The following is a 21327-nucleotide window of genomic DNA, read 5'->3' as shown; positions in this document are numbered from 1 at the left end:
ACATCCCTCAGTTTCTTCCCTTCTTCTGAGTTACTGCCCATCTGGATCCATCTCCCAGCTTGCCTGAGTACACTGCTGCATGGACCCTTATCCTGGCTTGGAGTAGGAGCCTACGGCTTGTAGGCACTTGGAGATGGTGCCCATGACTGGTTTGGCAGGATTAGGGCTAAGGCAGCTGCCAGGGCTGCATTATAAATCAATGTATTTAATGGTTCTTGTATGTATTTTGTTTACACATCTGATATAATCCACTGAAATAGAATTTTGCTTTAGACTGTAATTGTGATATCAACATTTCAGAAATAATACAACAGTAAGGAAAGGTATTTCTATGTACTTGTTGATATGTATTGTGTTTTGAAGGCTAGTGTACAGACTGTCTGTTCTTTTCAGTGGTCTGAGGAGCCAGTCTTAAGCTGAAGGGAGGAGTGAAAGGAAAAAGGAGGAAGAGAGATTCATGTCCTAAAATACTGCTGATAGGTAAAATAACAAATGTACCTTCTAATGTGTAAATACAGTGTATTCTGGTCCAAAGAGGGAACATCTCTGTTGCCTGCAGGGTGTTTCTGGCTTAGTGAGTGAATGAGTCAGTCAGTCAATAGAAAAAATAGCTACCTGTGTAGGGTTGTTCAGAGCAGGAACCTAATTTAGCCACTCTGTGTTCCTCTGTGAGGGATCCTGTGTCTCTCCACTGGCCACCTAGTGAGCCTAAGACAATTATCCTCCCTAGGCTAATGCTGGCCTCTCTGAATTCCCCTGGCTTTCCAAACCACATCCTGGGTGACCGATCTGCCTTGCTGACAGCAAATTAGTTGTAGGGTGGGTATTATCTTCTTGTTCCAGTCAAGGTAGGATTAATGTCAATAAGAAGCAGAGGGTTTAATCTTTCAGATGAGCACTTGAATAAAGAATCTGATATTTAAAAGTGTGATACTCTGTCAAGCTGCTGCCTTTTGGTTAGTAAAAGCATTTTTGTTAGACTGGTGGAGAATCGTTTTATTTGGTATTTATACATTCTCTTTTTAATTTAGTATTTTCTGCAGCACACTAAGAAGATTAGGAGAAGAAATGTTTTCTAAATCTGCCAGCAGTCTCCTGTGGCTAGCAATAAAAAGTTAAATGCTAGTGGATTTTATTTTTTTTTTTGTATTTCTTCAATCCACTGTGGTGCTAGTTTGCCTGCTGTCTAAACTCAGACTCTTCATTCGTTGTGTCTGTAGGAAATGTGCTAGAAACTAGTCCTAATTAATTGTATCTAGCATTGGTGGACTACCACAGATTCACTTGAACTTTTTGTTTAGAGCACTTAATGCTCTGAAAGCATCAAACTGCAGTTAAAACAACTTCTGTGGGCATCCATGAGTTGTTAAGGTTAGACACTATTCGTGGCATCTCCTGAATAAAAGCTATTTATGTTGGGAGGCTTAATGGAAAGGAAATCTCAGTGCATGTTTTTTCCCTCTGTGTGTGCTTGATTGACTAGGGGAAGGTAGAGGAGGAGGGGTAGGAAAGAGCACTAGAAACACTTTCACAACTGGCTCTCCCTACCCTCAAGACTTAACCCCAGATATGGGGCTTTTGTACAGCTGTAAGGATTTCCAACAAAAATACTCTTTAGATTGTAAAACCACCTGCTTGTGTCCCCAAGACACTGAGCCTCCAACAATGTTGTTTAATGAATGTGTTATATTCGTGTCTCTGAAAGGATATAGATTTGCTGGTGTGTATCTGGCCAGGATCACCTGGCCAGAAGCATATGGAATATGCAGAAAACAGAAATCTTCAACTTGCAGCAGATGTGGTGGGGAGCAGTGTCTGAATGAAGAGAAAGTCTGCCACATCCCCAAACAGCTGTCCCTGTGCTTCGTAACTTATCTGGAAACACCCACCTGAGATCATGAATTCTTAAATGCCCCATAAATAAAATTCTTGTTCAGAAAAAGGATGTTGTGTGTGTGAACATACAGGAAAATGGTAGTCCTTAAATGAATATAAACTTGTACCTGTGATGAATCAGCTGTAAACAGCTTAAGTCTCATTAAACTGCCAGGGTTTGTTTTGTTTTTTGGGTTTTTTTTTTTGTTGTTTGTCTGTTGGCTTGGGTTTTTTTGGTTTGTGTTTTTTTTTGTTTGGGGTTGGTTGGTTGATTTGAGTTTGTTTTGGTTTTGTGTTTCTGTTTTTTGTTTTTGTTGTTTTGGTATTTTTTTTACATCATCCAAGTACTAAAAGAGTTGAAGTTGTGATAAATGCCATTGAGTTCATTGTGTTTTGTAGTTTTTGGGGTGTAATTTACATACACTGTGCAGAGTACTTTGTTCTGCATGGTAGCTTTCAAAGTAACTGAATCAAAAAAGGAGACATGCTTACTTTGTAAATTATTTTCCTATAGCTAATCATATTATTTGATGATAGAAATAGACCAGATTTAATTATTTGAGCATTTTTGTTCTTACAGAGATTCATCTCTGCATTAAGTGAACAGAATTTGTATAAAGTCACAGTCTTTATGTTTTTTTTTTAGCAGGTAAGATTCCCACTTAAATCAATGAAAATTCATTCTCTATTTTCATTCAGAAGGTCACTGATGCAAAACATGGTGTTTTTGTGGTTTTGTTCTAGTTGTTCTCCAGCATTAAAGATGGTGAAGGTTTACAGCTGTTTGAGCAAGGCCATCGCACTGCACACAAGCAGGAGTGTCACACCATGGAGGCAGTGAGGCTGGTGGAGTTCAACCTGAAGCAAGTGCTCACGAAGCTCATGACTCACATCTTTGGTGACGGTGGGTTCTTGCACCTTTTCCCCCTGATTGCTCATGCCTATAGTCATTGAGGCTCTGGAAAAACATTTTGCTGCGTAACACAGACAGGAAGCTCAGGGGTTGTGTTGGCAGCTGGCAATACAGAAACAGCCAGATGGGTTTTTCCAAGAGGCCACACATTCCTCTCTGGGTTTTCCTCAATACTGGTGCACACAATGCTGTGTTGACTCAGCAGGTTTTTGTGAAAATGTTTAGGTGTGCAGCGTGTCAGAGTAACGAGGTGGGCATGGATGCAGGTGGGGCTGTGTGGAGACCCAGCTGCAAGCAGTGGTCTGGCAGAAGCTGTGTGCTAAAGGCACGGTGGGTCCTGTGAGGAGAGGTCCAGATCCAGCACAAAGCTCTGCAGGACCCCCTTGGCTTCATCCTTGTGGGCCTCCTGTGTCCCTGGAGGGATGGAGCATGGGTGCAGCATCAACTCTGGGGTGCATGAGAGCTTGGGTGCAGCTGGGCAGCATTCAGATCCTGCACCAGCAGCAGGGAAGGGGTGTGTGTATCCATGTGCTGCATCCCTTGTGCAGATAAATTAAACCTTCCAGCTGAGGGCAGACCGTGTTTGCTAAGTTCACATCAAGCTGAACAGTAATTGTTTTTTGGTACAAACAGTGGAATGAGGAAGGGTAATGGATGTGTATATGAACAAAGTATTCTCTCCTCAGAAATACCTGCTTTCAGTATATGGAACTGAATTTATAAAAGGCCTCTGCTTTCAGTATCTGGAATTTATAAAAGGCCTGAGTCAAAATTGCTACATTAATGCTATTTCTTGGCAAGGAGGCTGCTCTTCTGAGCTGATTCGTTTTTCTGTTGAGGAAATACTGGACGGTATTAGAATGCATGAGGTATCTTGCCTACTTTCTAAGGTGTTTCAAGATGTTTACTGCACTTGGAGCAGTAGTTCCAAGAGTGGATTGATAATGATACCAAGTTCTATATATGACTGCTTGAATATTTTTCTGAATTTTTCAAGTTGACTTATAGCGTGCAAAACTTTTAGCAGTTATTGTTCTATTCCACCTGAACCAAAATTTTGAAGTTCCTCAGCTCAAAGCCTCTTGTAGGTGTATTTTACTTAACAGTGGCCTTTTGAAACATACAAAATTGGGATGAAAGTGGGTAACAGTAAGAATGATACATTTGGATCAACCTCAGATTTTGAGGATGTTTAAAGTGAACAATTTCTCAGAGTTGTTAGTGGTTTCTCAGACTGGAGTGGCATCCTTCTCTAACTGTTGACAGATACTGCACTTTAAGCTTCAGCAGGTTGGCTATTACTAGTTCTTATACAGTCCACCCATTAGCTATAAAGACATTAAAATATATTCATAAATTATTTAAAATGGGCAAACTAAAGGTAGATGCCACTTTTTTTGTTGGAATTTTCTATTTCTATGCCTCCAACATTTTTCCTGGAATACAAACACAAGATACAGTTATTGAATTAAATTTAATATGATTTTAAATTTAAATTTACATATATGTGTATATATATATGTGTATTCCTCACCCCCCCCACCATTCATGAAAATACAGGAATTCAAAGTATTCATTTGATGTTAGGCACAAGGTATATGAGATTGGTGCACAGCAGCTGTCTTGGGGCACACATAAATAAATTTGTCTTTTGATAGCTGTCATCTTTTAACTAGCTTTTTACTCATTACTTTACATGGTACTCTTGATTACTTTTTGTAGCTTGATCCTATAAATTTTAACTTAATATTTAAAATATTTTTAAATGTGTTGCTCTTGGAAAATTTTGATGTTTTTCCTATATGTGTATATTTCATAAGGCACCATGTTCTGTAAAAAGCAAAAATTTAATTCCTCTATCCTTGGCATCAGTTGTATTCTTTACAACCTGTGCTGTGAGCAGAATATTGTAGTGAAGTTGCACATCTTTTCTAGCATGATACCATGACCACAGCTGCAGTAAGTGACTGAAATGTTGCATTGTCACAGTCAACTGTTTTTTATAGGCAGATTGTTTGGATTGTAGATTGAGTCTGCTGTACATGTTTGTTGTGTGTAAACTAGCTGGTACCTGAAGTCCTGGACTTGGAAACTGTGCTTCTGCAGTGCTTCTCTGGGAATTTACTAGCTTGGGTTGATGATAGATTGAGGATCTCTGCAGAAAGGTCATACCACTGACTTGCCTTTTTTTTTTTTTTTTTTTTTTTTTTTTTTTTTTTTTTTTTTTGTGGTGTTTTATGTTAGTTTTTATAATATTTAATGAGACAGTTGGCCTCCACCTGGTTCCTACCATACTATTTGAACAACTCAGTGTTGACAAAGCAAAGTTGTTTAGAAATCACTGTGTTGTCAAAGACTTCATAGAATCTGCGCTTACCCTTATTGCAAAAGTTTGTCCTTTTATGTCTTTTTGGCTTTGCCAACAGGCAAAGGAATGACAGATGTTAGAGGAGGAAGAAAGTTCTGGAGTATCCAATCAGTTGTCTTTAAAACTCGACAATGTAAAGTATTCTTATGGTGTTTTCTGATGGTAAAATCTGATGTCTGATTTTGCTTTCTACAAGTAACTGTCTTTCGGTTTCTTACATTTTTCTGTCAGGAAGCTATTTCAAATACTACACCGAGACATCACTTTTCTTAGTTTTCCTCTGTTACCTCCATAAGGTGCACACTTAAAATCCATTAATTTAAGTTACACATCCATCTCCCCATACAGTTCTGCCAGTGTAGGTAGTCTGTTAGTTCTCATTTTAGTTACCTAGTAACAAGACTGTCCAAGATTTCCTCATAAATTAGCCAGTCTTTTCCAACTGTGGTTCGTTCTCTAGCCCCTTTGTAGCTTGCCAAATGCTCTCCGCACTCTGGGAGATTCAGAAGTAATTCGGATTTTTACTATAGCAAATAGAAAATGATGACTGTGTGCTGGTTTTGTGATTTGTTGCTTTACATGAAATGACTCAAAATTCACTGCTATCCCTTATTTATCTACCCAGTTCCTAGGCACTGGTAAGGGAAGGCAGGAGAGTGAGTAACACTGTGCTTTGACTGATGGCTTTGCTGGCTTTTCAGTGGTTCTCACTGAACTGCCACTGGATATCTTTTAAATCAAAAATGTTCTGCTCATTCTCCTTCTTAATTCTCTTGTACTGATACCTCCTTAGAGTGCATGGAGATCTATGAGTGTAATGAGTTAAAAAAATTATATAGGACGTAATGGTCTGGCTAATGACTTCTGAAAAATGTGAGCTAATGCAGGTTTATATGGGCAGCCGGCTCCTGTCTGCTGCAAGTATGATGAATTATCTGAAACAATGAGGTGCAGAGTACTTACAAATTGACACACACCTCAAGAGGCCACAGTTCAATACCTTCTGTGATTCCCAGTACCCTTCTTGCACCCCTCTCCTTTTTCTTCCATAACCTTGTCTCTAAAAATAATCCTCACAGCAACAAAGAGAATTTCTGGTCAGTGAAGACCATCTGGGTCTCAGGCTTTGTTGCTTCTGTGCTGTAGTGTAGTAATAGGCTGCTTTAATGTGTTTGGTTTGTTCTTTTTTTCTTTTATTTCTTTTTCAGTGCCTTTGGTCAAGCCTTTTTCATGATGAGACTCAATTAGGCTAGCGCTTGTTTAGCTTAATATCTAATAACACCATTACTTTTGAGTGCAGTCTACAACCAATTCCTTACCTGGATTCAGTGTTCAGAAATAACAGTAATTATTCACTATTTCCATACTGATCTGACATATAAGTTACTGTATTGGGTTTGCATGGCAAGGTTTTGGTATCAGGGAGACTGCAGGGGTGGCTTCTCTGAGGAGCTCCCAGATGTTTGCTCCATGTCTGACAGAGCCAGTGGCAGCCAGCTCCAGGATGGACTCTCTGCTGGACAAAGCTGAGCCCATCAGTGATGGCAGTAGCACCTCTGGGATAACACACTTTAAAAGGGACAAGAAAAAATCCTGCACAATTTGTAGCCAGGAAGAGGAATGAGAACATGTGTGAGGAACAGCCCTTTAGATACCTTTGTTGAGACACAAGGTCGGTGGAGAAGGAGGGAGAGGAGGTGCTCCAGGTGCCTGAGATTCCCCTACAGACCATGGTGAAACAGCTGTGCCCCTCCAGCCCATAGAAGTCCATGGAGATAGAGGTCCACCTGCAGCCCATGGAGGACCCCATGCTGGAACAGGTAGAGTCCCAAAGAAGGCTGGAACCCTGTTGGAAGCCTGTGCTGCAGCAGGCTTCTGGCACGACCTGTGGCCCTGTGGAGAGACCCATGCTGGAGCAAGAGGTTCCTGAAGCACTGCATGCTGTGGAAGGAACTCATGCTAGTGCAATTAATGAAGGACTGTCTTCAGTGGGCATGACTTCACCCTGGAGCAGGGGAAAAGTAGCAGAGAAAATGAGGGATGAGCTGACCACAATCCCTATTCCCCATCCCCACTGCTGGTGAAGAGGAGGGAGAGATTTTGGGAGTGGAGTTGAGCCTGGAAGAAGGGAGGGGTGGGGAAATTGTTTTCAAGGTTTAGTTTCTATTTCCCATTATCCTGCTCTGATTTGATTGATAATAAATGGAACAACTTTCCTCAAGTCAAGTCTGTTTTGCTCATGACTGTAGTTGCTGGGTGATCTCTTCCTGCTCTTATCTCGACCCATGAGCTTGTCATTATTTTCTACCCCCTTTCATAAATTTTCTACCCCTGGTCCAGTTGAGGAGGGCAGTGGTAGAGCAGCTTTGCTGGGAGCCTGGTGTTCAGCCAGCATCAGCCCAGCACAGTTATGAATGGACCTCCATCCACTGGAAGGACTCTCATGAGCACTGTGAGGCTCTGAAGTGAGCAGGTGTGTTTGTGTCTGATAACACAAATAATGTCTTTGAACAGGAAAAGTTTGTGTCTAGTGGTCAGGCCTTGATGATATTCAGCAGTCTTCTCTTGTAACTGCCTGTTTTAAGAGAGATATGTGTATCTTGGCCTGCTAGGTTTTTTCCTAGAAAAGATCAATTTTGCCAGTATTTCATAGTCTGTATGTGAAGAAATAAACTAGGCTGAATCAGGAAAATTATATAGTACTAGAGGAAGCCTAATCATCATAATCCTTTAGAGTCCTTAGTGGTTTAATTTGCTGAGTGTAAGCGTTGCCCTTTACTCCTTGGGAATAAATTGAGCACCAAGACAATATTTTGTATCTAAATAATAAATGTACCCATTTGTTCTGTGACACTCTATAGAAATGCAGTTAATGTTGCCAAAGGCTGAGCACCCTCTGCTTTTCAGTAAAGTCTTCTAGAGCCAAAAGTCTGAAAGAACACTTGAATATAAACTACAGAGGTATTCCCAATGGCCTGGATACTGTATGAATAAAATTATTGTGGTATGTGGGATTAACTATTAATTTAGAGAACAGAATGAAGGTGAGAGTTGTTTCTTTGTGAATTTGTTTTGGTTTATTCAGAATGTTGTTTGTTTGCTTATTTGCATTTAAACCAGAAGCCTCTTAAGTACTAATATACATTAAAATTCAAAAATAAAAAGAGCTTGAAATTCTTTTTTTACCTTTTAAAATTATTTTAATTAAGAACAAAGAGCTGAGAAATCCTTTTTTTTACAGAGCTTCATTTTTTAAGTAATCAGAGGATTAATAGGAAACCATTATCTGAATGTTGCTACTGAATGCAAACTAGTTGAATATTCAATATAGTTGCTGCAGTTGCAAATTTTACAAGCTAAATGAGAATATTTTATATGTGCACAGCCCAAGGATTAAAAATGCCAAGATCAGGAAATTAAAAAAATGTTTTCTGCACAAAATATGTTGTGTATATTATTGTATACATGACTCTTTTCATCTATGTATTTTTTTATTGTCATGCAGATGAAAAGGAGTAATAAAGTGATTGTTGTTGCACTACAGTTGTGAATAAAACTATTGTAAATACTTCCAGTTTTCTGAGTTATGTCCATACAATTATCAAAAAGCTTTTCCATTACTCATATACTTACCTGAGACTGGTTTTTAAAAAAGAGAAAATCTAGAAGTGCCAGTTTGTTTGCTTTGAAACCTGTCTTGCCATTTGAAATTAGGCTGTGGCTGTTAGGAGGTATTTTATGTTTTGGCTATGCATGTACATCTGTTGTAATTTATTGTTTCAGTTTCTGTAGCCACATTTCATGTTTCAGAAGTAATCAATGAAGATCTAGTTTCTGAGGCTACTTTAAATATTTTTATTTGAAAAACTTTTAGTATGAATCATGCAATTTCATGTTTTACATTCCTCTTATGAAACAACCCCAAAAAACCTGAAGATCAAACCAGGAATGTTAACAGTTGCTGTCACTCACACTACCTTTGCCTTTCAAAAATAAGGTTCAGCTCCTTATTTTTGAAGCTGGACCTGCCTGCTTCTTAATAATTCTAACTCTGATTAGCATTTGGCTTCATGGAAGAGAAGATGTGTTTGGGGTTAAGGCATTAGCTTAGCTTACAGAATTTGCATTTCAGTCTCTATCAAGTTTTTATGGTTCATGTTTCTGAGACTTCTTTCCTGACACCTAATGGTTAGGAAAAAAAAATTTAGTAAAACAAAGCATCTGTAAATCATTAGAAGAACTAAAATTCATCAAATATAATGAGTGCTTTGACAACAACTCTGCTTTTGGCATCACTGAAGACCTTGGGAAGGAAGACCTTGTCCTCTTCTGGCTGCACTGCTCTGAGATGCCAGGACTTTCCTTGCTCTGCACAGTGGTATCTGCAGGGGTGCTGGGATGGTGGGGAATTGCCAAGTGGGGCTTTTCTTTTACACTTATCTACCCGATCCAGAATGCTCTGTGCATGTGTTGTATACCTTAATAATGTACAACTCTGTGAAAATACATTTCTATTTGTGTGTAATAATGTCTATTTTTAACTTTCATTTTTAAACATAGACAGAGAGAATAGCTCTGTATTTTAATTAAGTTCTGATGAAAAAAAATTACTTGCCTAGGTGATCCATAAAATACTAAGTAAAAATTAAAGACTTAGCTAGTTTTTCCTGTGAGAAGCAGTTAGTCATTTCTTGGTGCAGAGAATAACAAAATTACTGACTTTCCCATTATCTTGGCTCATTTTTGTTCCATGCCAGGTGGTTACTAGAGTTTGACAAATGATTGATTTGGTTTCAAAGGGTGCTTGAATTGCACAAAGCATTTTTCATATTAGAAAAGACATGGTCATTTTTTTTCCACAGGTTTTAAGATTTATCGCCTCGCACAACTGTTGTAAATTAGTTTGTTTGCTATTTATTTTCTCTGGATTGCTGTAATTCATGTCATTAGTTGAAGGGCAAATTTTACAGATGGTTGGAGGGATGGCCTTTTAAGCATACACCCTTTCATATTTATTTATTTTTTAAACACTGCTACAGGACTGCAAGTCAGATGGGTAGATTGCTACTTCCCATTTACTCATCCTTCCTTTGAGATGGAGATCAACTTCCAAGGAGAATGGATGGAGGTCCTGGGCTGCGGGGTCATGGAGCAGCAGCTTGTTAACTCAGGTACTGAAACTCCTTTACTTCATTGACATCTCTGTTAGCAAGCACTTCCAGTGCAATCAGCTTCACAGCCTGGAATGCCCCTTCTACCCTGGTGAGCACAGGCATCTCCACCTGGCAGCCACCACAAATACTCCTCAGGTGGATGCAGCCCTCGCATGCTGTGACTTGAGGGTAGCAACTGAGCAAGTGACCTGAAGCCTGCTAACAGAAGGCTTGCTTTTTATTGCGTGCAGTAAGGAGGCAGAGGGATGTTAGCTTTAAAAGAGAGCCTGCAGGTTAGGGCATGCGGTGTTTTTTTATTTTCCCAAGAGATGTCAAGTGCTTTCTTCATAATGATTTAAAAGTATTGATAGCAAATAACATCCCTAAGTATTTGGAATATCAAAATGCTCCTCTGTATCTAAAGCATAAAAAGAGGAATGTGATATCTTTCAGATTGCTGTTTGGTCGCTGGGTAAATGGTGGGTAGCTTTTTTCTTTTATTACTTTTCCCCTCAGGTTGGTTATTTATGAGATTATAAATTGCATTAAAATTATTGAAATTATTTTAATTGAAATTATTACAGAGCAATGTCACCCGACCATTTTGCTTTCTAAAGCTGATACATAAGTATTAAAGAAGGAGATGAGAAACTGATTAATTTTTTCTAATTATTTTTTATATGGAGAATTTTGCATGCTTGCTCTTTTGTTTACTGGGGACAGACAATTCTTAGGAAGCACAGGACAGTCAACAAGTGCTCAGTGTTGTTCAGTGTCTTACAGTACTATTTATTAGGTACATGAGCCTTTTGGAATATGATCTGTGTAATTCCAGCAAGTGGGCTTTCAGATAGACAACCTAACACTCAGTTAATTTTTTCCCATTGGTTTGCTAAGCTGTTGTTGTATTTTCAAGTGCTCTAAATTCTTCCTGTTGAAGACCAAGTATGATAACTATGAATTGCTTAATTTTGGCATCATTTACTTGGCACAGCTTGTTTTCCTCAAAGTTTGCTTGCATTTTAATGTGATCATTTTCCTTTTAGAAAGATATCCAGAGTTTCCCCACAAAGAATTAATGATTTATGCTAATGTTCTCTCAGGTTATTATCTTCATAGTGTGGTAAATACAGTACAGCTTCTAATCAGTCTGGGGAGTGAAAGACTGCTGTGTAATTTTGTTTCCATTAGATGTAACACACCAATGTCCAGGCTTTCTGCTTCAAAAGCTTTTATGTTGCTCAACTCTTATGATTAGGATCCTCTAATGGGTGTGAAAAGAGCTAAACTGTGTCCCTAAACAATTACTGTATACATTTGTGTGCGTGTGAATGGATGTACATGAAACACCAGAGGTTTCTGCAGCACTTATTTTTTTTTTTGTGGTGTTCTCATGCGTGGGCTTCCATAGCACTTTCTCACCCTTGAAATTTCACATTTTTTAAATGTTAGACCAGATCAGGATTTTCCAGGGGAGAATAGCCAGTCTCATTCTTAGTCATTCACTGGGTGATGAATCCAGTATTCTGGACCATTCAGATTTTCCATGTTAGCAGCAAGCAAGGTTTCTCTTGTCTTGCTGTGTAGATGAGTAAGTATAATTTAGTAAAGGCTGCTTTAAAGGCTCTTCATTAAAGCAAATTTAGCTATTGATTATTTTTTAAGAGTTGTTCGCATTCAGGAAAATCTCCTACAACAACAAAAAACTGAAGAGTGTAGTGTTATTTACTATTTTCTAACAGTTATAGTATTTTTAACAGATTCTATTTCAAAAGAAAAACAGAAATCCTATTTCAGTGTTTTTATAAATAATTTAAAAAATGTGCATTACTCCAAAGATGCACTGAATTGTAAGAGATGATGTTGCATATTCCCCTAAGGCTGATGGTGTTTAATGTCCTGGTTTTTCTTTCTTTTTCATCTTTATCCCTGAATATGTAACTTTAATAGGAATGTTGTGTATGAATTTCAATATAAATAAAAGGGGTTTTGTTCTGGTTAATCCTGGGGAAAATACAAAAAAACTTTGCAGTATATTAGAAAGTACTCCCAGTTTTAGGTCCATGATGAGTATACAAGGAAATTTTGTGGTTCAGTAGAGCTAATTTCAATTAACAGCACCCATGGTATGTATTTCTGTACCTCAGGAGTTTATCTAAGACTTGGGGAGCTGATGTTCATTGGTAGGTGCCCAAGTTCCAAGTCTTTATGGAGTTCTAGAATTCAAACCTTTGAATACAGGACACTGCTTGCTCAGAAGCTGTGATCACTTAGTGTTGCTTAGTAACTGTGAAATTGGAAGCAGTTAGGGTGTGATCCTTTGCTGATGGAAATCAATGGCAATGTTCTCAGTGCTCAGTGTTGCAGAATGTGTTAGCTGAGGATGGAGGAAGCAAGTAAATTGGACTGAAGTTTACACAAAAACCATGAAACTATAAGCCAAATAATTTAAAAATAAAGCCAAACCCAAACACTCTTCCCCCCACCCCAAAACTAACCCAAACCCACAAACAACAAAAAGAAGAAAATCCCATAATTTTTTTGGTAAGACTTCTCGTGATGTTTTTAACTCCTGAGGTATACAATAAAATAATGTAAGGGTGGCACACCAGATCCAACCTCAAGTCCAAGGCACTTCTGTATCATGATGACTTCCCAAGCCAGTGCCTACAGGTGAGTAGAACAGGCATGGTTATACTAATCCTTCCCTGATACGCTCCTGCAGCTCTTTCCTGAGCTGAAAGTGGTATCTTGGCTTTCAGTGGTCATTGTGGAATTTTCTTCCATTCATTTGTTGAAATGTTTGAGTCCCAGTAAACCTTTACTCTCTGCAATGTCTTAATTTGCCTAACTTGCATGAGTAATCACTGCTTTCTTGTTCTGACCAACAACTTAGAGACACAGTTAGAGCTCTTCTGTCATGCAAGAACAGTTAGTGAGTCTCTCTCTCTTTTTCCTTGTTTAAGCCACTCAATATTTGTTTAGATTTCAGTTGTAGGTCTTGTCACTGACTTATTTCCAAGGCAAAGAGTGCTGGTAGACAGTCCTTCCCCTTGTGGGAGCCTAGCCACATGTTGAGTCATGATCACTCCTGCCTGCATCTTCTCCAGGCTTCTTTTTCCCCTTTTCTTATAATTCTTAATATTAAATTTGCAGTGTTGACCTTTAATGAGCCTCGAATTGAAAAAAAAAAGGGGAGGTTTTGGGATGATGTCTGCTGCAGCTGATGGCTTTTAATTGCTAGAGGATGTTGAAGCATCCTGACACCCAGGCAGACACTCAGCTCAGGGCAAGCAGCTCAGGTTAAGGTATCATTTCCTAAAATTATGTATCATGAAGGCTGCTGTATTTAGGGTACTAGTAAGAGGAATTGGTAGAACTTTCCTGCTGCATGCAGATTTTTCTACCTTTCACATCAGAAATTAACAGTGATATTTACAGTCTTAATAAACTGATTTTATTCATTTATGGGTTTTTAAATTTTATTTTCCGCTTAAAAGGAGTAGTGAATGGTGTAGGGATTTGGAAGAGGAAATGCCAGCTGAATTTATAGCAAAGGTAGTTGTCCTAGTTTCTTGTGAATTTAGTGGGTATTTCTAATAGAGGAAAAATTGCTAACCCTGTTTAAACATCTTCATTAATACTGTTGAACATGACAAAAGGAGTTCTTCAGATCATTGGTTTTGTTTTAAAAGGTGGAGGATTGTTCTCTACAAAACCTGATTCTTGAAGTATAAGTCTTTGCCATTTGGAATCCCTTTTACAGATCAGTTGCAGGACTTATTCCCAAAATTCAAATAGTACTAGGTCCAGGGCTGCCACCTTCAGCCAAATACAAGTCTTAACATGTAGAACTTGTTTGGCTTCAATGCTGAAGTAAAGAAATCTTTCTCTTTCTTTACTCTTTATTTATTGAAGTTCATCAAAATTGCAATTTGAGTGGAAGTAACAACTTTAAAGTTCTTAAATAGTACACTCATTTTTGGTTTTGGCAATAGGATTATCAGTCTGGACAGTTCTCAACGGGCAGCAGGTTAACAGAAGAATTATGTCAATGTTACTTTGCAGGCACAGGACTTAGTTTTAAAAAAATTTTTGAATGTGTTCTTAAATGAAATATTAGTTATGGGCGAGTTAGGTTCATATATCAAGCAGCAGGAGGTATTTTGGACTAGGGGAAATCTAATCTCTTTCATCTATTTTTTTTTCCCCTGCTCAGCTCTTGCCTGGTAAATTGCATTAAAATGTTTGAGCAGATGGTGCATGTGGCTTCAGTTGTGTGCTGGCCCATGTTCTGTCTCTGCTAACAGCCCTCTGTGGGGACCTTGAAATAGTTAATGCTGTATGTGTTTGTATGGATGTAGTGTAAAAGGGTAAATAGAATGAATTTAAAATACATGCCTGAAACCCTTCAAGGTGAAATTAAAGTTACAGAGGTATTGGTGTATCGTGCATCTGGGGCCTCCAAAGAACGTGAGGTAAAACTGTTGGATGGACTGGTTCTTCCCACAGGAGCACCCAAAATGATCTAAATCTGCTGCATAAGCTTCACAGCTCTGCATCCCAGATTTCTTAGGGGTCAATTTAGGTCACTCTGTCTCCTGTACCACCACTCTACTATAGTATCTTGAGTCTCCCAGCCCTTCCTGTGCTTACTCCCCTGAGACCATGCTGAGATAGTGGTGTCATCATTCCTTGTTGTGGGCTGGAACTGAAGTACCCCAGAGGCTGACGCACATGCACACTGCAGGCAAAGAGTGCAGCTGCCTTAGTTAAAGGGAGCTTTCCTGCTGTCCTTTTAAACTCAACAGAGAATGAAAGTCTTCCAGGCGGATGGCAGCTTCCTTCAGAATGTGTGAAGCTTTTTGGATTGATCTGCTGGGCAGCCTCTTTCTATGTCTGACTGAAGGGGGAGCAGAGTGTCCCAGTTTAGGCAGGTATGTAAAGTTAGTATCTCATGAAGATAGAGTGTCTGAGGTGAAATAATATTAGTGACAAATTTGGAAGGATCTGAGTTTTACTGACTTCCCAAGAGTTGCCTGTTGAAAAAAACTGAGGTTGAATCCAAGCTTATATCTCAGCTCCTGGGTCGCCTAGTGATTTACATTTGCACATACATGCATAGATATGTGTGTATATGTATAAAAATCAATACAGAATGAGACAAATAAAACAAATGGATGACCAATTAAATACAGAGTGCATAGAATGGGATGTGTTTGCCCTGTTTTAATTTTGGTGTATGGTTTTCTACACACACCCTCCCTGCCCCCCAGTGTAAATCAGAAAAACTGATTGTCACATCTGGCTAAGTTGAGAGACTTGTTGAGCTGACACAACAGGTCAGACACTGAAATTTTGTATTGCTCAGGCATGGAGCTGGTGTGCAGTTGTGGGCTTTTACAGGAAGATGTGATTGAATTTTTGTCTCTGTTCTTCAGACATTGTACAGATACCCACAAATCTATGGGTGCAGCACATCCAGGGATGTGTGTGCCTAAGAGAATGCTGATTAGTTTATAAGGGAATAAGTAATAGGGCAGAGGACCTGATTCTCCTGGAAAATCTGTGGTGCTCCACCCTGTCTGTGTGAGGAGAGGAGCTGTGATTGTAGTCACCTTGGTGGCTACCAGCAAAACATATACTTGACTTTTAAATAGTTGATATAAAGGCCCAGTCATGTAAGTTGAGGAGTATGGAGTGGCAATTAGGTGTTCTTAGTTGACTACCACATCTTTTGACTGTAAAGGAATCATCTGTAGCAAGTGACAGCAGAAATATTGGCCACTTGCTTAGCATCTTCAGACCAACAATTAGTGCCACCCTTCTTTGTGACTGCAAACATAACTAGTGGCTCACTAAGCATCCCAGTCCTGCAAAGGGAGTAGATACAGCACTACTACATAATTACACATGGGCTGAGCTGTAGCTTGGGATTTAAATTTTGGCAGGATTAGATCTGGACTCTTAGGACTTTAAAGGCTCAAGTTTTTAAAGAGCGTGTATTTTAAAATTGAGATGACTCTTATATAGAAAAGTTATGTCTTTTAACTCCTTTCTGCTTAAAGAGGAAATTGAAGAGAGTTTATTTCTTGTGTTTATATGAAGATTGCTTTTAGGGGTTGATTTTATTTTAGGTTCTTTTGAACTAACTGGAAGGAAGTCCAAGTTTTGCCTTGATAAGTAATCCAAAACACAGAAATGAGTTATACCGAGGTGATGCTCATGTCAATCAAAGGTTGCATTGTTTTATTTGTTATTTGTTTCTTTTGTTCTGTTATCTCTGGCTACACCACACCTGGTCTGATGTGTGTGTTGCATTACAAAACACAAAATCTTGACTCTGCCCTTTTCCTTGTCAAGATAATTTGCCTGTTGTTTTCTACTTCATTTACAACTCTCTTTTTAAAGCTCTTTTTTTCATCAAGTTTTTCATACAGAAGGAACCCATAAAATTTTTGAAATGTTGCTTTCTCTTATTCTATTACCATTGACACATTCATTATCTGTGTTGAAGTTGAGATTTTTCAAAAGAATTAATATAAGCTTGCTTCCAATCTGTAGTGTTTGTATATATTGAAAAAATACAGTATTCCATTTTATGACAATTCTATTATACCTATTCCTGGGAAATATATTATTTGTTTACAGGGATATCTTGTGGAAGAAAAAATGTAGGATTGATTCTTGGAAGTAAGTAGTTATGATAAAACTTGATGGCCATTTGAGTTTGTGGTTTTATATGATTTTTTTAGCTTAGTGTTAAGAGTAGAAATGCCAGTAGATTTAGAGGGTAATTTCCCTTTCATGATGCCAGATTACATTTTTAGTTGGAATATAAGTTCCTTATCTTCATAATTTAAGAAACTATGTTGTCTTCATGCTTCATTTTCTCCTGCACAAAAATGTATGTGACAAAGGATTAACTCAGTCTGACACAAACTTTGAAATCAGCAGGAATGCTTATTTGACTAACCGGCACATCTTTCCATTAAGTGTATAAGAGCTCCTCTCAACATATGTGAGGCCTGTTGCAGTCAATTTGAAATCTAGAAAATAAAAAGAGATAAGCAGCCCCACTTTCCAAAGTTTCTGTTGCCTTTGAAGCAGTTTGCCCATGCATATGTATTGCTTCTCCTTCCTTAAGTTTTTTAATCAAAAGTAAATTAAAGGTTTAGTAATTTACTATGATTTGTCTCCTTGGGATCCTACAGGAGGATTAGAGCACCACATACAAGAGAAGGCTAAATGATGATGAATATAGTTTATTAAGCAGCTCCCAAGTAAAAGAAAGTGGTACTCTCAGAAACCTTGAAGAGCAACAATTTATGGCACAGTAATGGGGTTTCTCTTGGCTTTATTTATGCAAATGAAAATACATACAAATAATACAATTGAATTACTACACTGTTATATGGTGAATGCTGAATGTTTTTAATCAGCCAGGAGTTGGTTCAATGAGCCTAATATAATTCCTCATCAGGCTAGGATACCCTCCGGGTGTTTTTGTTGCGTTGCAATATTCATCTTTGCTGTTCCCAGGACATTTACCACAACTACCCAGCTGAGGCTGGAGAAGAGATTTTACAGGCATGTCTCTAACTGTTTCTGACTCTGATACATGAAGCTCAGTTGAGACAGATTCGGTTCAGCTGAGATTAGATCAAGCATTTTAGGAAGTATTTTTCTTCCCTAGATCGTAAATGCAATCTTGATTTCTCATTTCTGGAGGGGGAGACTCTGGATAGGATACTTTTCTTGTGCCTCATTTCTTGTCTTTGAGGTTGGTGAGAGAAATGGGTGAATGCAGATCTCCTGCTGGAGCTGAATGTGCACCTCCTTCCCCTCCCTGCTCTGCAGGTGTGCTAAGAGAATATCAAACCAGAGGCAGTGTGTGTGGGTGGTCAGCCTTTGGGACTCCATGCCATTTATCAGAGTGATGGGTGAGGCTCTCATCTTTAGAGGACGAAGGGTGGGGAAGGGAAAACCCAAGCGTGTTGCATAGTGGAGAGAGAGTGGCAGTTTTCTAGTGCTGACAGCCTGGCTGTGGCAGCAGTCCAGGCTGAGCCAGTGGCACCAGCCTCTCATGGCTCATTCTGGCTGGGATCTGAGAAGACTGGCTAGCCCAGCTGTCCGTGTGCCAATGCATACTGATCCACTGCTGACCATGCAGGCGAGCCTTGGCTGGGGACCACTGTTTGAATCGTGTGTGAGCAAACACAGAACAGCTCAAGAGCCAGGGTTGGGCCACTGCTTCTCTGTCATTACTGCCTGCCCACAGAAGAACCTTGCATGGTGTTGTAAACTCCAGCTTTGTAGAAATGTGTGTCAGCCCCACTGGTGCTGGTTCTGCTTGTATTACAAAGACTAACTTAGCTTCAGTTTTGCTTGGGCTTCATCTTCAGACACCCAGATTTACTTTCCTGTTCAGCATTCATAAACAGAAAAGTGTCTACAAGCAGTAGAGAGGATAAAATCTCTACTGCTTGCAACACATGAATAAAATGGTGTCCAGAAGGTGATAATGCTGTGATGGATAAACATTTTTCCAGAAGGAAGGAAAGAATCTAGAATCTGATCTAGGTTTGACAGTTCTGTACTGCTGGAAGGCAGCTGCAGCACAGGGAGGAGACAGCCCGTTCCAGGCAGTATACTAGCTGGTTTGGGGCAGGATTTGCTGGTGTACCTAAAAGGAATCAGGGAAGAATCTCAGCCTTCATGAACACTTTTCCCCCATGTGAATAACTTGACAGATTACTAATAGATATTTAAGCAATATCTCTTTTTTCCTGAACAGAATGGATGTCATAAATTATGTATTCTGATGACTCTGAAGTGAGCATCAGTAATAAGTTTGATCCAAAATACCATGGCAGAGTCCAAGGAAACTTTTGTATGTAACAACAAATCAAATTTATTAGATAATCATGGAAGTCATCTTGTGCCTATTTTCTTTTTTGGCCAGATGGAGAGTGGAGGGCGAAAAGTGTTTGTTTGCTTCCTTACTTTTGAGGTCATTTGGATTATTTAAAAACTTTAGCTGAGTATTTGATAATCTAGGCAAATTCTGTATTCTCTGGGTGAAAATGTTGGCTTTATCAAGAAAAAAAAAAGTAAAAAAAAGAAGATCCTGATAAAAGGCCCATAAACTGGTGCCTGCAGTTTTAGAGAAGTTCAACTCCTCACCCTGCAGTGACTTTATTTCTACTTTATCTTAAAATTGTGGGGAGACAGGAAAAAATAACAAAAGAACATGTTTTACAGCCCTGAAGTTGTTCATTCAAAAGTACCAGTCTTCTTTATTCTAATGACAGAGATTGTCACTGACATGGTAATTCAGAGCTTTTTCGTTGTTGGGTTTTTTTTTTCTTTTTTTTTTTTAATAAAAAAGGATTTACTGAGTTTCTTTTAAAACAGTGATTGACGTGAAATAGCAGTGGGGATTATAACAGAAGAAAAGTTAGTAGGGTCTATTTAAATAAGGCAAGAGACTCCAGCTAGGGTTTTGACTATACTGGCTGAAAAGTATTTAGCTAATGAATTATTCCAAAAGAAAAAGTACAATGAGGAGAATCCTTTTCTCATATTATTTCAGACTTGCTTAGCATGTTTCAAAAGTGACAGTAAAAGATAAATTCCTGACTGGGACTTCGTTTTTCATCTAGGGAAAACATAGTCTTAATACAATACTACTGCATTGTGCACAGCAAAAACTATAATTGCCAGGATATCTCTGCTACTGTATTAGAACTCATCATATCACAATCAAGACAGAAGCAGAATTACTCACTTTTCCAAGTGCTAAATTGCTTTATAGTCTTATTAAATAAAAGCTGGTGATCTTAGAAAAACTGTATATTACTTGTAATGCCACTTTTAGAAAAACTGTATATTACCTGTAATGCCACTTGCTGCTACTATTTTTATTTATTTCATAAGAGGTGGCAGTTCATGTTATAAAGGAATTTATTTTCTGTGGGGTTCTCTGCTTGCAAGCTTGTCCTGTGCCCCTCTCATTCTGGGCTTGTTCAGAGGAGGTATAATTGAATTGCAGGTTTTGCACATCATAGGCATGTGAGCAATAGGAACAGAGAAAATGAGAATTTACTAGAGCCACTCCAGAACAAGAAGCTGGAGCTCACTTAAGCCATATGAAGATGCACTTAATTGTGCACTAGTTTAAAACAAAAGTTACTGTTGCTACATTGCTCTCAGCTTTCACACCAATAGTGAAGTGGAGCAGACTGTGCATAAGCACTTGCTATATTCTGCATATGGCTGATTGGAGGAGCTGTTAGCAAACATTAGAAAAATGTTGTAGCATCCTAAATGGATACCCAAGGTTGTTCTGTGCCTTCTATGTGGTTTTATAGTAGTGTCCAGGTGATGCAAATGATGCCCTGGTGACTATCTGCATTGCTTTAAATGTGACCCTAGCAGCTGCTGTCCTGGTGGGACAAGGAGAAAACTGTTATTTTGTTTTGGCAGCATGTGATGCTGAACAGACTGGGTTCTAGCTCAAAAAAAGTATAATTGGTGCTGTTTCTGTTTCTATACAAAATGTTAGTCAATACAAAATGATCTTAGTAGAAGCAAGCCTGTATATCCTGGGGTGAAGAGAAAGGAGCACTCAACATGTATGACTCCAATTCAGTGAATAGAAAATAGTGATTTTCGTGGTGCCCCATCAGTAGTTCTGTATGTCACCTTTGTGGCTGTCACAGAAACAATAAGTTTTAATAACAGGAGAGGGAAGAGTAGGAAAGTGTGCATGATCATCAGTGGACATTCACATGACTGATGGCTGATTTTTTTTTAATAATAATTATGTTATACTTTCAGAAATACTGGTGTTTTGACCAGATACTTTAAAGAAAATATTATTTAAAAACAAGAAGGAGTGCAATGAGAAGATGAGATGGATGGAAATCTGGGTCATCTTACACCAAGCATAGGAGCACTTGCAGTAGTACAACCAGTCATTTCCTATAGATCTTTGTGGCTGCTCTGATGTTGAA

At 38.7% G+C, this 21327-nt stretch overlaps 1 protein-coding gene across 8 annotated transcripts in view; it reads left to right on the top strand.

Moving 5' to 3' along the window:
• Positions 1-21327, top strand: part of FARS2 (phenylalanyl-tRNA synthetase 2, mitochondrial) — a 228705-nt gene that overhangs the window by 60825 nt on the left and 146553 nt on the right. For all 8 annotated transcript variants that reach the window (XR_007776807.1, XM_050970549.1, XM_050970551.1 and 5 more), the window contains 2 exons: positions 2620-2779; positions 10196-10327. Coding sequence is in view for 7 of the 8 variants with exons in the window: in XM_050970549.1 (XP_050826506.1) it covers positions 2620-2779; positions 10196-10327 (292 nt within the window). In the remaining variant the exon portion in view is untranslated. The remainder of the gene's footprint in view (positions 1-2619; positions 2780-10195; positions 10328-21327) is intronic.

Source organism: Serinus canaria, chromosome 2 (genome assembly GCF_022539315.1).
Source record: "Serinus canaria isolate serCan28SL12 chromosome 2, serCan2020, whole genome shotgun sequence".
Taxonomy (NCBI): Eukaryota; Metazoa; Chordata; class Aves; order Passeriformes; family Fringillidae; genus Serinus; species Serinus canaria.
The sequence above is the reverse complement of the archived record's forward strand: the minus strand, read 5'-3'. Positions and strand labels throughout refer to the sequence as shown.